The sequence below is a fragment of the Schistocerca cancellata genome, chromosome 3 (genome assembly GCF_023864275.1).
Source record: "Schistocerca cancellata isolate TAMUIC-IGC-003103 chromosome 3, iqSchCanc2.1, whole genome shotgun sequence".
NCBI lineage: Eukaryota > Metazoa > Arthropoda > Insecta > Orthoptera > Acrididae > Schistocerca > Schistocerca cancellata.
The window spans coordinates 306,757,442-306,773,628 of record NC_064628.1 but is presented as its reverse complement, the minus strand read 5'-3'; the positions used below and the strand labels follow the sequence as shown (position 1 = coordinate 306,773,628).

The window sequence follows — 16,187 nt, the reverse complement described above, 5'->3', positions numbered from 1 at the left end:
TCCCAGTATATTTACTTTTCTCCTGTACAGTAGTTCAAATGGATTGTGCCCTGTACTGCTGTGTGGTGTGCTGTTAAAAACTAAAATTGTGTACGGTACCCACTTGTCCCATGAACTTTGATCTCCAGTGACAGTGTCTTAGATATTCAACATGTGTTCTGTGACTTCTTTCCAAAGTACCGGTAGAGTCTGGGTTGTAAGCTGTAGTCTGTACAAGTTTAATTCTTGAAAATTTACGTACTCTTTTAAACATATCACTTAAGACATTTCATTTGGTCACCTTCCATTAGGAATGGGGGTGCACTCAGTGGCTGTGACATGATTTACAACCGATAGAGAACAGCAATAAGTCGTCCTTTTTTGCAGGTTTTATTTCTCAATTCTAGATTTCAGCTAGTGCCTAGCATTATCAATGCACTATTTCATAGTATCAATACATGTTGGTTCCCTGTTGTTCGGGCATCTGTCACAGTTCTTTCAAGGGTCTTGCACTGATACTCCGAAATAGTGCATTGATAATGGTTAGGCACTAGCCGAAATGTATATTTGCCAAAGAAAACCTGCAGAAAAGGATGACTGATTACAGTGCTCTATCATTCGTAAAACTTAAGAAATTTGATCCTTGGTTGGTTAAAAGGACTGGTGGAATTCCATATCTTAATTTGTATGTTCCACAAATGCTTCAGCTACAGTTTCGGCATCTTGCCTTTCAATTGGAACTGCTAGGGTTAATTTACTTAAATCGTTCAAAATGTTCAAATGTATGTGAATTCATAAGGGACCAAACTGCTGAGGTCATCGGTCCCTAGACTTACACATTACTTAAACCAACTTATGCTAAGAATAACACACACATCCATGCCCGAGAGAGGACTCGAACCTCTGGCGGGAGGGGCTGCACAATCCCTGACATGGCACCTCAAACCACGCAGCGACTCCGCGTGGCACTTAAATCATCTTGAAATATTAACATGTACCTCTTACCCACACTTGATACATCTAGAGGACCTACAGTGTCCATAGAATATTTCTCAGACACAATCTCCACTGTGTTTGTAATTTCTAAAGGCATTCATGTTTTTATTTGAGTGTGTGTATTTTTCTGATGGGATGGACACTGCCAAATGTAATCTTCTGACAGGATGGACACTTCCAAATGTAATCTTCAATATCACACTTCATCCCATGCCACTGCTTTGTAAGCCTTCATTCTTTTTTAATGTCAGATGCATTCCCTGGTGCCCTCCCAAGGGGTTATCATCCAGTATGTTCTCCTTCCCCTCAAGACTGATTTCCTCTTCGCTATATGTTGCCTTTTCTGTTTCTGGTGACACTTGGGCTTGTCGCACATTTACGGGATTATGTTCCCCACTCACTTCTGGTACAGAGATCTTCCTTATCTTCAGGCCTTACTCGGCTCAGAGCATCTGCATTACTGGTTAACCAACCTGGTTTTTATACCACATTGTAAGTGTATTCTTTGAGGTTCAGCCTCCATTTCAGGAGTCTTGAACTCCGGTCCTTGACACTGAATATCTACATTAATGGCTTATGGTCTGTTACCTCTATAAATCTTTGGCCATATATGTATGGTTGGAACTGTTTCACTGCAAATCTTATAGCTAACAATTCCTTTTCAGTAGTGGTATAGTTCAGTTCCGCCTTATTCGGTGTTCTTGATGCACATGCAGTGGACAAGCCTTCACCCACCTTCTTCCCAGGTGACAACACTGCATCTAAGGCCGCATTGTTAGCATCAGTCATGACAATAAACAGTTTCGTGAAATCTGGCTACTGAAGTAACGGAGGATTTATCAGCTCTTTGAATGCATTGTTCTGTCGTTCACCCCATTGGTACTCCAATCCTTTCTTTAATAGCTCATGGAGTGGCTTTGCAATTTTGTTAAAGTGTGCAATAAATCGTGGGTAGTACCCTATCAACCCTAGAAATCCTTTCAACTCTTTCATTGTTTCTGGCTGTGGGAAGAACTTTACCTTCTCCACATTTTCCATATTTGGTGACATTCCATTGTCAGTAATATAATGACCTAGGAAGATTACCTCCTTCCTCAGAAACCCACACTTTTTTGGTTACAGTTTCAAGGTATGCTCTCGCAACCTTTCAAAGATTTAATGGTGCTTCTCAGTATGCTCCTGCAGGTTTCTTCCATAGCATACCAAGTCATCTAGGTAGACAAAACATTTTATCCTTTGCAGACCTACCAAGACTGTGTAGGTCACATCTGTCACTGGAAACATCCTGGGGCTCCCTTCAGTCCCATTGGTATTCTCCTGTGTTCATAATGCTGATAATTCGAGCTGAACGCCGTTTTCTTTCTGTCCTCATCCATCAATATTTGATAGTATCCACTTGCAAGATCAAATGCTGAGAAGAACTTTGCATGCCCTAATTGGTCCAAAATGTCGGAGATATTTGGTAGTGGAAATGCATTGCCTACAGTAATATTGTTCAACTGCCTGTAGTCCACTACGATTCTCCACTTTCGTTTCCCAATGGTGTCTATCTTTTTCGGAATTAGGAGCAGTGATGTTTTCCATGCACTCTTACTTTCGTCTGTTATGTCATCCTTCAGCATTTGTTCAATTTGCTCTTATAAAACTTCTTTTTGAGTTTCATGATGTATTCGATATGGTCTCACATTCAATACCTTCCTGGCGTGTTTTGACACTATCAGAATTTTGCGCTGCATTGCAGTTCTATATGACAATTTGTCTCCTGGTAAATTGAACATGTCTCCATACTCAGTGTATGCTTCCACTAATGTGCTCCTTTCCTCGGCATTTAAATGCTCTACTCTTAGCTGTTTCTGTAAGATACTAGCATGACTTTCAGTTTTGCTCGTGGCTTCCTTGCTGCTTTTTACTTCATGTATTTTTACTAGTGGTTCCAGTTTCTCTGGCCGTGATCTGACATTCTGCAGCTGAACTCTGTTCTCCGACACATTCAATGCACTCGCTAGGGTTTTACCCTTTCGAAGCTTCACTAGCAATTCAGATACATGCACTCCTTGTGCAGTTTCCTGTCTTGAAATAACCATTTCCCTTTCACTCTGTACTGGCACCTTGCCTTCCACTCTTAACAACATTTTCTTTTATTCTCGTGGACCTATTTCCCCATCGCATTCTTGATCCATTTTGAATTCATAACCTTTCGTTTCTTCCTCTACTATTAGAGGTGTGTTCGCCCTTGTAGTCATACAACCTTCCTCGCATAGTCTAACTTGACCCTATGCTCAGTTAGGAAATTTGCACCTTTTACTCCATCATAGGGAATGTCTGGTCCTGAGCTATACACATGAAATTTCTGTCCAACTTTTCCAGCATCTTCCACACTAAGTGTATTTGCCCTGTACCTATTGTACACTGCAACTGCAACTGCTGTGTTCGGATGCAGGCTGAGTTGGCATCCCTTCGCTCCCAGCTTCAGGCAGTGTTGGCTTCGGTTACACAGCTTGAGGCTGTTGCCAATGAGCATCACTGTGGGGGTCTGGAGGGGGTTTGTCGGGGACGGCCAGCTTGTCCCACACATCCCCCGATCATACTACGACTGTGGCTGCCCGGGATACTGCCCCCATTGAGGCTGATCCTTCACCTGTGGTAGAGTGGGAGGTCATCTCGAGGTGTGGCAGGGGGCGAAAGACATTCCGGAGGGCTGAATGGAAGGCCTCTCCAGTTTGTCTGAGGACCCGGTTTCAGGCTCTGTCTCCGGCTGATACTGATCTTCGGCTGGACATGGCTGCTTGTCCTGTTCCAGAGGTTGCCCCTCAGTCTGCAAGATCCAGGCGGTCGCAGAGGGTGGGCTTACTGGTAGTTGGGAGCTCCAACGTCAGGTGCGTAAGGGGGCCCCTTAGGGATATGGCAGCAAGAGAGGGGTAGAAAACCAATGTGCACTCCTGTGCATACCGGGGGGAGTCATTCCAGATGTGGAAAGGGTCCTTCCGGATGCCATGAAGGGTACAGGGTGCACCCATCTGCAGGTGGTCGCTCATGTCGGCACCAATGATGTGTGTCGCTATGGATCGGAGGAAATCCTCTCTGACTTCCGGCGGCTATCTGATTTGGTGAAGACTGCCAGTCTCGCTAGCGGGATGAAAGCAGAGCTCACCATCTGCAGCATCGTCGACAGGACTGACTGCGGACCTTTGGTACAGAGCCGAGTGGAGGGTCTGAATCAGAGGCTGAGACGGTTCTGCGACTGTGTGGGCTGCAGATTCCTCGACTTGCGCCATAGGGTGGTGGGGTTTCGGGTTCCGCTGGATAGGTCAGGAGTCCACTACACGCAGCAAGCGGCTACATGGGTAGCAGGGGTTGTGTGGCAAGGACTGGGCGGTTTTTTAGGTTAGATGGCCTCGGGCAAGTACAGAAAGGGCAGCAGCATCAAAGGGTGCGGGGCAAAGTCAGGACATGCGGGGGCCAAGCAGCAATCGGTATTGTAATTGTAAACTGTCGAAGCTGCATTGGTAAAGTACCGGAACTTCAAGCACTGATAGAAAGCACCGAAGCTGAAATCGTTATAGATACAGAAAGCTGGCTGAAGCCAGAGATAAATTCTGCCGAAATTTTTACAAAGGCACAGACGGTGTTTAGAAAGGATACCGTATTTACTCGAATCTGAGCCGCACTTTTTTTCCGGTTTTTGTAATCCAAAAAACCGCCTGCGGCTTAGAATCGAGTGCAAAGTAATCGGAAGTTCTGAAATATGTTGGTAGGTGCCCCCACAACTAACTTCTGCCGTCGAATATATGTAGCGCTACACAGGCATGCTTTACAGGCACAAAGATAAATACTGGTGCCAAAACCTCTGCGTCAGTAAATAAATTTAAAAAAAAGATGGAAGACGAGCTTTTTTCTCCGACCCGAATTTCGACCACTGCATTTTCATACATTATCCAACGAAGTAAATACAAATTCGGTATTGTTCATCTTCGAATGTAGCAGCTTTTCAATGCACTACGAAAATCCGACTGGCAAGACCGTTTGCGATGTTTGTCAGTATGGCCAATTCTACGTTCTGATTTTTTTTCTACCTGTGAGAAGAGATGGTTGCTAATGGGAACTTTTGTGAATTCTGAATCACATACAGTATTCTCTTCACCATAAGAATAATACGAATATAAACATTTTGCCATGTATTCTTTCGTGTTTGCTGATATCTCATTTAACTCCTGTCTGCCTAATAAACTACGAAACTAGAGTGAGACAACACAAACGTGGAAGTATACACATATGTCATGTTCATATTCGTATTATTCTTATGCCTAATAGTGATACAGTCAGAAATGAAGCGCGCGCGGCAATTGACTAGATTTTTAAATCTAAGGTGACTAATTTCTGTGCAGAAAATAATGTACTAAAGAGGCGTCTGCAAAGATTTTCAAACGGAGAAAAATTGTCGCTAAACTCTTGTTCAGAACATCTTCTACCATACGCAGTTTATTATTTGGTTCTTGTTGATAATGATCAAAGAAATCAGCAGTGTAAATAACAACAAATAGCAGTCTCTTGCCATTGTTACGCTACTGAGACAATTACTGTTTTTTTTATTGTAAGCAGCGGTAGCACACACAAAAGTAAACCATGCCGCGAGCGGCGACAGGTCGTGAACATTCATTATCGGAATGCGACAAAGAATGCATGACACAGTACAGTAATGCATTTTCAACTTAGAGTGACGAAAACACCTATAACAAAGAGAACGGCAATTACCAGATCAAAGAAAAATAAGAAATCAATTCAAACCAGACGAAGCACTTGAAAAACGAAGGGTACCCGTATAAATAAGGACGGAGCGCCTGACGCATAGCAATGGCTACCTGGTAAAGCTTAACTGCTAAGCTTACGGCTCGAACCAAACTACTGTAGCTGTATCGTCATTCATTCAACCTGAATTGTGTCTCATATTACAATGGACCAACTTTGTTTCGATTTGGAGGTGTGGTCTAAAACTTTTCTCTCCCCTTGAATTTCGAGTCTCAAATTTCAGCTGCGGCTTAGATTCGGGAAATTTGTTTTTCCTTTATTTCGAGTCTCATTTTTCTGGTGCGGCTTAGATTCGAATGCGGCTTAGATTCGAGTAAATACGGTAGATTGCATGCAACCAGTGGTGGCGTGTTTGTCACCGTTAGTAGTAGTTTATCCTGTAGTGAAGTGGAAGTGGATAGTTCCTGTGAATTAGTATGGGTGGAGGTTACACTCAACAACTGAGCTAGGTTAATAGTTGGCTCCTTTTACTGACCTCCCGACTCAGCAGCATTAGTGGCAGAACAACTGAGAGAAAATTTGGAATACATTTCACATACATTTTCTCAGCATGTTATAGTCTTAGGTGGAGATTTCAATTTACCAGATATAGACTGGGACACTCAGATGTTTAGGACGGGTGGTAGGGACAGAGCATCGAGTGACATTATACTGAGTGCACTATCCGAAAATTACCTCGAGCAATTAAACAGAGTACCGACTCGTGGAGATAACATCTTGGACCTACTGATAACAAACAGACCCGAACTTTTCGACTCTGTAAGTGCAGAACAGGGAATCAGTGATCATAAGGCCGTTGCAGCATCCCTGAATATGGAAGTTAATAGGAATATAAAAAAAGGGAGGAAGGTTTATCTGTTTAGCAAGAGTAATAGAAGGCAGATTTCAGACTACCTAACAGATCAAAGCGAAAATTTATGTTTCGACACTGACAATGTTGAGTGTCTATGGAAAAAGTTCAAGGCAATCGTAAAATGCATTTTAGACAGGTACGTGCCGAGTAAAACTGTGAGGGTGGTTCAACAACAAAGTTAGAAGACTACTGCGGAAGCAAAGAGAGCTTCACTCCAAGTGTAAACGCAGCCAAAACCTCTCAGACAAACAGAAGCTAAACGATGTCAAAGTTAGCCTAAGGAGGGCTATGCGTGAAGCGTTCAGTGAATTCGAAAGTAAAATTCTATGTACCGACTTGACAGAAAATCCTAGGAAGTTCTGGTCTTAGGTTAAATCAGTAAGTGGCTCGAAACAGCATATCCACACACTCCGGGATGATGATGGCATTGAAACGGAGGATGACACGCGTAAAGCTGAAATACTAAACACCTTTTTCCAAAGCTGTTTCACAGAGGAAGACCGCGCTGCAGTTCCTTATCTAAATCCTTGCACAAACGAAAAATGGCTGACATCGAAATAAGTGTCCAAGGAATAGAAAAGCAACTGGAATCACTCAACAGAGGAAAGTCCACTGGACCTGACGGGATACAAATTCAATTCGACACAGAGTACGCGAAAGAACTTGCCCCCCTTCTAACAGCCGTGTACCGCAAGTCTCTAGAGGAACGGAAGATTCCAAATGATTGGAAAAGAGCACAGGTAGTCTTCAAGAAGGGTCGTCGAGCAGATGCACAAAACTATAGACCTATATCTCTGACGTCGATCTGTCGTAGAATTTTAGAACACGTTTTTTGCTCGCGTATCATGTCGTTTTTGGAAACCCAGAATCTACTCTGTAGGAATCAACATGGATTCCGGAAACAGCGATCGTGTGAGACCCAACTCGCTTTATTTGTTCATGAGACCCAGAAAATATTAGATACAGGCTCCCAGGTAGATGCTATTTGCCTTGACTTCCGGAAGGCGTTCGATACAGTTCCGCACTGTCACCTGATAAACAAAGTAAAAGCCTACGGAATATCAGACCAGCTGTGTGGCTGTATTGAAGAGTTTTTAGCAAACAGAACACAGCATGTTGTTATCAATGGAGAGATGCCTACAGACGTTAAGGTAACCTCTGGCGTGCCACAGGGGAGTGCTATGGGACCATTGCTTTTCACAATATATATATATGACCTAGTAGATAGTGTCGGAAGTTCCATGCGGCTTTTCGCGGATGATACAGAGAAGTTGCAGCATTAGAAAATTGTAACGAAATGCAGGAAGATCTGCAGCGGATAGGCGCTTGGTGCAGGGACTAGCAACTGGCCCTTAACATAGACAAATGTAATGTATTGCGAATAAATAGAAAGAAGGATCCTTTATTGTATGATTATATGATAGCGGAACAAACACTGGTAGCAGTTACTTCTGTAAAATATTTGGTAGTATGCGTGTGAAACGATTTGAAGTGGAATGATCATATAAAATTAATTGTTGGTAAGGCGGGTACCAGGTTGAAATTCATTGGGAGAGTCTTTAGAAAATGTAGTCCATCAACAAAGGAGGTGGCTTACAGAACACTCGTTCGACCTATACTTGAGTATTGCTCATCAGTGTGGGATCCGTACCAGATCGGGTTGACGGAGGAGATAGAGAAGATCCAAAGAAGAGCGGCGCGTTTCATCACAGGGTTATTTGGTAACCGTGATAGCGTTACGGAGATGGTTAGCAAACTCAAGTGGCAGACTCCGCAAGAGAGGCGCTCTGCATCGCGGTGTAGCTTGCTCGCCAGGTTTCGAGAGGGTGTGTTTCTGGATGAGGTATCGAATATATTGCTTCCCCCTACTTATACCTCCCGAGGAGATCACGAATGTAAAATTAAGAGAGGTTAGAGCGAGCACGGAGGCTTTCAGACAGTCGTTCTTCCCGCGAACCATACGCGACTGGAACAGAAAAGGGAGGTAATGACAGTGGCACGTAAAGATCCCTCCGCCACACACCGTTGGGTGGCTTGCGGAGTATAAATGTAGATGTAGATTTAGATGTACTTACCGCTTCACTCATTATGCCTTTTAACCAAAGCCTTTTGCGTAGTTTAATTGCACTGTTCACCGGAATATTTGTTCTCTTAATAAGCACACTGTGCTCCTGTATCTATTAATAACTTTAAGAACTTTTTAAAATTCTATACAGTATAACACTGGAACATCTTTCTCCATTGCATAGTCGATTACCCTAACTGGGGGGGCTTGCTTACTGCGAAAATGCCCGACCGTGCGACCTTGCCACCCTTTAGTTTCCCTGTACCACTTTATTGGCCGTTGCCCATATTCTGCCCTCTGGCTTGTTCTTTCTACATTCGCTTGCAGTAGGACCTCTCAGACCGCGAGTAAAACATTTTAATTCCTTAATCTCTTTTGAACCCTTTACCGTTTCCCTTCCATGGTTAAACATTTTCTTTGAGGCCAATCCCCACTCTTTCATTGATAATATCGCACTTTCCTCTTGCAGGGCTGACTCCACTGCTGCTGCCAAGCCTTTTTCATCGCCTCAACTTCGCACTATTGTTTGAATTCTGTCATTGCTTTGGCCACGAATGAAACAAATTCTTCTTAATGAATCAATCAATTCTATGGCACCTTTTATGTTCTCCTGGCTTGTAACCCAACTTACGGCTTTCCTGATACCTCTCTGCATTTCATAAATTCTGCTTGCCCACAATGAGATCAGCTCACCTTGTCCTTGCCGTGCCTGAAATATTTCGCACGTATAGTAGCTTACAGTGTGTTTACCCACGTAATTCTCTTCTAGAACATGCTTCACTTCTTTCCATGTACCTGTTTTTTCCCTTACTTGCAGTCTTGACCTGGCCTCACCAGTTATCTTAGCTTTTACAAATTTCAATAATGTTTCGTGTTCATCTGGCTTGACTAATTCAAATGCTACATCCACATTCTCGATAAACTCCCTGAGAGATCTTGTTTGTTCCCTTCTAACACTTTTGAAATGATAAACAAAGCTTCCGTAACTGACATTTTACCACCACAGGAGGACGAAGGAGCTTCATTAGTCTGGGGCATTTTACCAATTTTAACAATGTTAGCACTATGAAGATACATTATAATTAAAATCAGCTTGATAGGTATTGCTTGTTGTAGTGCATCATTTGGTGCTTGCTTGCCACCCGCGCGTCTGCAAACTCGTGATGCATCAGCCGCTGTACTCCACTGCACCGACCATGTCACTCACCTCGGCTGCCGCCGCCGCTGCTGCTGCTGCCGCCGCTCTGGAGCCCAGACCCTTGATCTTGAACGTGCAAACCTCTCTGGCTACTGAGGCACCCCTGTGCCATGCTGCTCTGCACCATGCTGTCATATCTCTGTGCTGCCCTGCACCCACTTGGACTTCTTGAACTCTACTGTTCTTGAAGATGATCGCCTACTTGCTCTGAAAGTTGTGAGTCACCACAACTTTCTGCAGGTTCCTACAGTCACTGTAGCAATATCTTCTGGCTTCCTTCAGCGGATCCTACCTCTCAGTTGCCTAAGTGCCTTTGTGGTACCCCACAACTGGCACCAAAATTTATTTATGTCGCATCCCAAGTGTGGGTTTTACTTGAGGTTTAGCGATATGGTTCGTAACCACAGCGTAGCTGGTTGGCCGTAATAAGACGGAGACTTTTGCCCTAGCTAAGAAGTTACAGTCTCTGGTATGAAGATAGAAAGGCTGGGAGATAATTGAAGTAACTCTCAAGATAGAAAGGCTGGGAGATAATTGAAGTAACTCTCCAGAAAGCTTAACAACCTGAAGTTTTTTCAGAAATACAAAGAATGAAATCCTAACTGCTATGAGACATTTCTAATGAGTGGCCAAGTCTGATGCAGAGATGACGAATGACAACCCCACATCAGACCTCTCTTTAGTGCTCTCCTACCGATCTTCCTCTTTTTCTCGGAGTATCTTGCTGCCGATTTTTGTGTACTTTTCCCCTTCATCTCCATGGGGTATTGCTGTGAGGTAATGTCAAGGACTACTTGTTTCCTTATTTGCTGTAATTGTGCACATTTCTTCAGTGGTTCTTCAGAGGCTGGGTGGAAGGGTAGAGGCGCCTCTCTTATTATGGTCACACACTGCGCCCTAAGTCCTGTATTGGCTTCTCGTGATGTAGTGCTATCCCCACCAGAAGGCACCCTCTCTCTTGTCACATGCTCTCCCTCTAACCAGAAGAGCTGTTTGCCTATTAACTTTAATTCCAGTCCTTATCAAGGACCCCCATTGCCAGAAGTACACAAGAGTCCTCTTTGTGGCTTTATAGCTTATAGCTTTTAGCTCGTTATCAAACGCACCTGCCCATCATCCCAGCGTTGGCCAACCAGCCCGCCTGCATCTGGGTCTGTGGCTTATCTCGCCACACCTAAATATGTTACTGTTGCCTGTTTTGTTATTACAGTTCTCAATTATGTTATTAACAATGCATTAACAGTTCCCCGTTTTGTTATTAATAGTGTAATTCAGACTTGGCTTTACTCGTGGATATAACAGAGGGATGGAAGGATGGAAGTAGGGAGGGAACAAGGGACAGAGCGGAGTGAGGGATGCTGAGAGTGTCGGAGCGAGCGAGGGAGGGAAGGAGGAAGTGGTGGAGGGAGTGAGATTGAGCAAAGAAGTGGTGTTCGAGGTAGGGAGGGGTGTTCAAGGGAAGAAGATGGGGTCAAGGGAATGAGGCAGCGTTCGTTAAAGGGTAGGAAGGGGGTTCTAGGGAGGGAGGGATTGGGGAAGGGAGGTAAGTGGGGCTCTAGGGAGGTAGTGAAGGGATGATCAAGGGAGGGAAGACAATTTGAGGGAGGAGAGAAGGATGGAGGAGCAAGCAACGGGGGGAGGGGGGGGGGTGTAGCAGGAGTGAGGAAGTGATGGAGGGGTGTGAGTTGGGGAGAGAGCAGGGATCAAGGGAGGGAGAGAAGGAGTTAGGGAGGGAGGGAGGGATGGCGGATGTGTCTATGCATTTGAAGAAATAAGTTTGAAAGACAAAGTACGATCATAAACTATTTCTTTTATGTATTTACCTACTGCACAGCTCTTACTGTAGAAAGCTGTGACTTCACGTATATCATTGCTTGTATTCCTCTTAGTTTTTCTTAATTGTTGTAACAGTTATAAAGTGATAAGAAGAAACATTTGGTACTTTATATGGCAATGGTTTCATTAATGCTGTTGTTTTATAGATATGGAATGCAGCTATTTACATGCTAGGAAACTAGTTTCTGCCAAAAAAGTTCTAAAGAAAACAGAAAGGAAGAAATAAAAGTCAAGATTAGTTTCCTATTAATATTTATATTATAAGAGATAGTTTGGATTGGATATTGATGCAGAAGAAACACTTTTGGAATTTTTGTGAAGTGATACACAGAAATCACAGAAGATCTAAATCAGAATAACTTGACAGCAATTTGAACCTTGTTCCTTCCAGATACAACTTCAGTACCTAAAATGCCACAGTACCTCACTCATAGAGTTCTTAAGAACTGGTATCTGTTTTGCTTTCTAAATATGTGCTGCACTTTTGAGAGGAATTTTCATTGTTTACAGATATTCTTTACACCGAAGTGTAGAATATATTCATGATCATGAAGGCAAGACAAACTGTACGCCAATTGACATATTAAAATGCACACATGTTCTTTTCAGTTTCTTATATTGTGGAAGTGACCTACGCTACTTTCCAATCATCTGGATCTTTCACTTCACAAGGAATTCGTAAAAACATAAACTATAAAAAGGGCTAATTCAACAGCATAGCTAATGTAAAAAAATAATAGGTATTTTGTAAATGCATTGAAACATATTTGTTTTCAGCAGTTTCACTAGTTTTTCAGAAACAGGTGCTTTTATTTTAAAACTGTCATTTGAGAATACCTAACACTATATATTGTAACCTCCAGTGAAACCCACTGTTAACTCCTCACAGCACCCAGACACTGTCTTTGCTGTCTTTCCCAACTGGCGCAACCCCCGAAACTCCCTCCCAGTGTACCATAAAACCCAGGACCCAAACAAATCCAAAACTTTGCCGTCAGCCTGTCTAGCAAACAACTTAATCCTATAGAAGTTTCAGTTGTGTAAAAAAGATCTTGCCTTCAGTCCCACACTCAAATTCAGTTATGCTGGATTTGTCAAAGACCTATTTTACTTCTCCAAATCCCTACAGTGGAAACACTTGTCTCTCACTTCCTACAGAAACCAGCCGAAATCCAGAACTGAACATTGCCTCTCCAGTTTGTTTCCTCCCAACTCCACCCACCTCACCATAACTTAGATTACTTATCATTGTGCCCAGAAATGAGAAACATCCTTCCCACCTCTCCTGAAGTGGTATTATGCTGCCCAACCAATCTATAAACTATCCTAATCTATCCTTACACCAAGCTCACAACCTAACTCGATTGTCACGGGTCCATACAAGGAACACTCAGGTGCAAAACCTGTCCAACACTCTACCCAGAACGCCCTACATTGGAGCTGAGCAGCACTTTTTGCAGAAAATAAGTGTATTATAGTTGGGAGGAGGGTAGTTAAATCTCCTGACCTGCAGAGAATCATGAAAACACTTTGTGTGTCAGAGAAAGGAATGAGATATTTAGCCGTAAGGTCTTTGTCCTCTTTCTCAGTGGTGTATTTAATGTAATAGATAATAAAAGTAACTTCAATTGTAGCTTAAGGCAGTCATATAAATTATCAACAATGTACATTATTTTTGATTGAGAAAGTGTAGTAAAATTGTAAGACATTTTTGTTCTGTATCACGGTGAGAATCACAAGTATGATCCTCAAAACATGCAAATAACTAACTTTATTTGCGTGAAGTAAATTCTAGAAGAGAAGTAAAGCTGTCACACACACAAAAAAAAATTTAATGCACCAAATTAAGAACTTCATCATTTAAGTGCAGTTAATCCAGCATATTTTCATTTCTTTATTATGGTTCTCATAACTTTAACTTTTGCCATCTAAAGTGGATGTAAGTACCACAACTATTTGAGGTACTTTTTTTTCATTTTCCTGTGCTCTCTCTCTCTCTCTCTCTCTCTCTCTCTCTCTCTCTCTCTCTCTCTCTCTTTTTTTTTTTTTTTTTTTTTTTTTTTTTTTTTTTTTTTTTTTTTTTTTTTTTAAAAAAACCAAGAGTAGATTGATAACTAAGTCATCTGTGTATCATTTACACTTTTGTTATAGGGGGCCCCTAATCCTTCAAAAAGAAAGAGGAGTGATTCTGAAGAAAGAGCACATGAAGTTTCAGTAAAGGTAGTGTTCGTATTTTTATGTATAATAATGTATATTACCTATAATAATTCTTTTATAGATAGTGGGGAGATTTAGTGGGGGGGGGGGGGGGGAGGAAGAGGGAAACAGGTAATAATAGAGCCATTCCACGCCAAGTGGTCTAATTTCTGAAAAAGTTCCCTCATGACCTGAGTTTTCAGCACCTTTGAGATATAATATCTGTGGCAACATTTTCTTGAAAGAAACGAAACTCGGCCATCATGCACAACTTTCTGCGCTCTCTTAAGTGGAATAATAATTTTAAAAAGGTTTCCTGAATGATTTACATATGAATAATTTGAAGCACAGTCAGCCAAAAAAATATACGCTTGGAAAAAAAATGTGAAGTTCTGCTTTTATATCTCTGAAAGTAACTGTGTAATTAACCTGAAACTGTGCAAGTAAAACCTGAAACTGTGCAAGTAACAACTTGCCAATATAAGGTCTAAGAATATGTAATTTCATGCTGCCACTGCTTTTTGGTAGTTTATAAGTTGAGAGCAAACTTGAAGATTTTTCCAAAAGTGCCAAAAATTACTATTTGTGGCCCAGTCTTACAAAATAGTGTCTTCTGCAGACTTTTAAAAATTGTTTTCATTAGAAAGATCTAGCTCTATACCACATAAAAAACTACATTTGATTGTGCAGTGTGAGCATATAAGGCCCTAAAAAACAAGAAGGTGAAGCAAAGTCAATCAAAAAACTAGATGAAAAAATGTGAAGTTTAGTTTTTTATATCTCCGGAAATAAGTGTGGAATAAACCTGAACCTTTGCATGTTATAGCTTACCAGTATGAGGTCTTAGTGTATAAAATTTCATCATCCTATTGCTTTCAAATAGTTTAAAAACTGAAGATTTTTCTAAAAATGTAAAAAAGACTATATTTGGCCCACTTTTACAAATAGCCTTTTCTGCAAATTCTTTTAAATGATTTTTGTTAGAAAGGCCATGTTCTAAAACACCTAAAAAACTTATATTTCTTTTCCACTGCAAGGATATAATGCTCTAAAAAAGGAGGACTAGTGCATTGAAAACAGGCCCAAATTCCACTGGTATTCAAATTAAATCTTATGTTCTTTATTAGGTTCTACAGTTGTTTAGTATTCTGTGTGGAAAATAATATCAGAAGTCCTAATGACTAGGAAATGAGCCTGAATCAGAATAACTGCTAGTAAGTAGTCTCATACTGTGTGTTACATTGTACCTTAAACCAGAATTAAACTAGCACCTCACTAGCATTACACAACAAAAAGATACACTAATCATTATCAATAACATGAATCCATTCTAAAAAATGCCAGGAAGATAGCTGTGAAGAAATTCACCAAAGTTTATTCAATGTGACAGTGGTGTAAAACCTGCTGGCTATTTATACAATCTATACTGCAGCTGTTACTCAACACTTCTACTACCATGGTCTGCACTGCCTTGGTAATACAGAGTTAGATGATGAAGTTTATAACCAGTTTGAGATGATGAAGTTTATAACCAATTTGATTAAAATAAAAATATTTAAAAAAAGTTCTGAAATACAAGGGTCAGTCAAATGTAAACCTTAAATTTGTAATAACAAATCGAAATTTCACGCCGTTATCCTGTAAGTTGGTAAGCATGCTATAGACGGTGTGCAGTATGACCTGTAGGTGGCAGCATAGTGCAGATGCACACATACCGTCGCAATATCAGTATAAAGGTGGCCGCCCCACTTGCGACTTGCACCAGGGAAGAACAGAATTATGTTTTTCGGTTTTTGCATAGTGAAGGTGTGAAACCTATTGAAATTCATTGACGAAGAAGGTTCAGTATGGTGATGCATGTTTGTCCCAGCAGCAAGTCTATGAATGGAGTAGGAAGTTCGCAAATGGTGTGACTTCAGTGGAAGATGCTCCTCGTCCAGGTCAGGCATAATGAGGTGTGACTCCACAGAACATTGGAGCAGTTGAAGCCATAGTGGAGGAAAACTGCTGAGTGACACTGAATGGCATTGCAGCATGTTTAGATTAGTCATGGGTCAGCACACCACATTGTGCATGATGTGCTCCAGTTTCACAAAGTGTCTGTAAGATGGGTGCCATGGCAGCTGACTCCTGAAATAAGAGAATGACATGTTGATGTTTGTGAAGAACTTCTGCAGCGCTTTGAACGAGAAGGTGATGGCTTCCTTGCAAGAATCGTTACTGGGGACGAAACCTGGGTTCACTTCCACCATCCGGAA

The 16,187-nt window shown here is 41.8% G+C and overlaps 1 protein-coding gene across 1 annotated transcript in view; it reads left to right on the top strand.

The window, feature by feature from the left end:
• The window catches only part of LOC126175006 (nucleoprotein TPR-like), a 361,682-nt gene that overhangs the window by 214,827 nt on the left and 130,668 nt on the right, over window positions 1-16,187 (top strand). Inside the window, exon 17 of the mRNA XM_049921492.1 lies at window positions 13,885-13,953. Within this exon, the coding sequence (XP_049777449.1) occupies window positions 13,885-13,953 (69 nt within the window). The remainder of the gene's footprint in view (window positions 1-13,884; window positions 13,954-16,187) is intronic.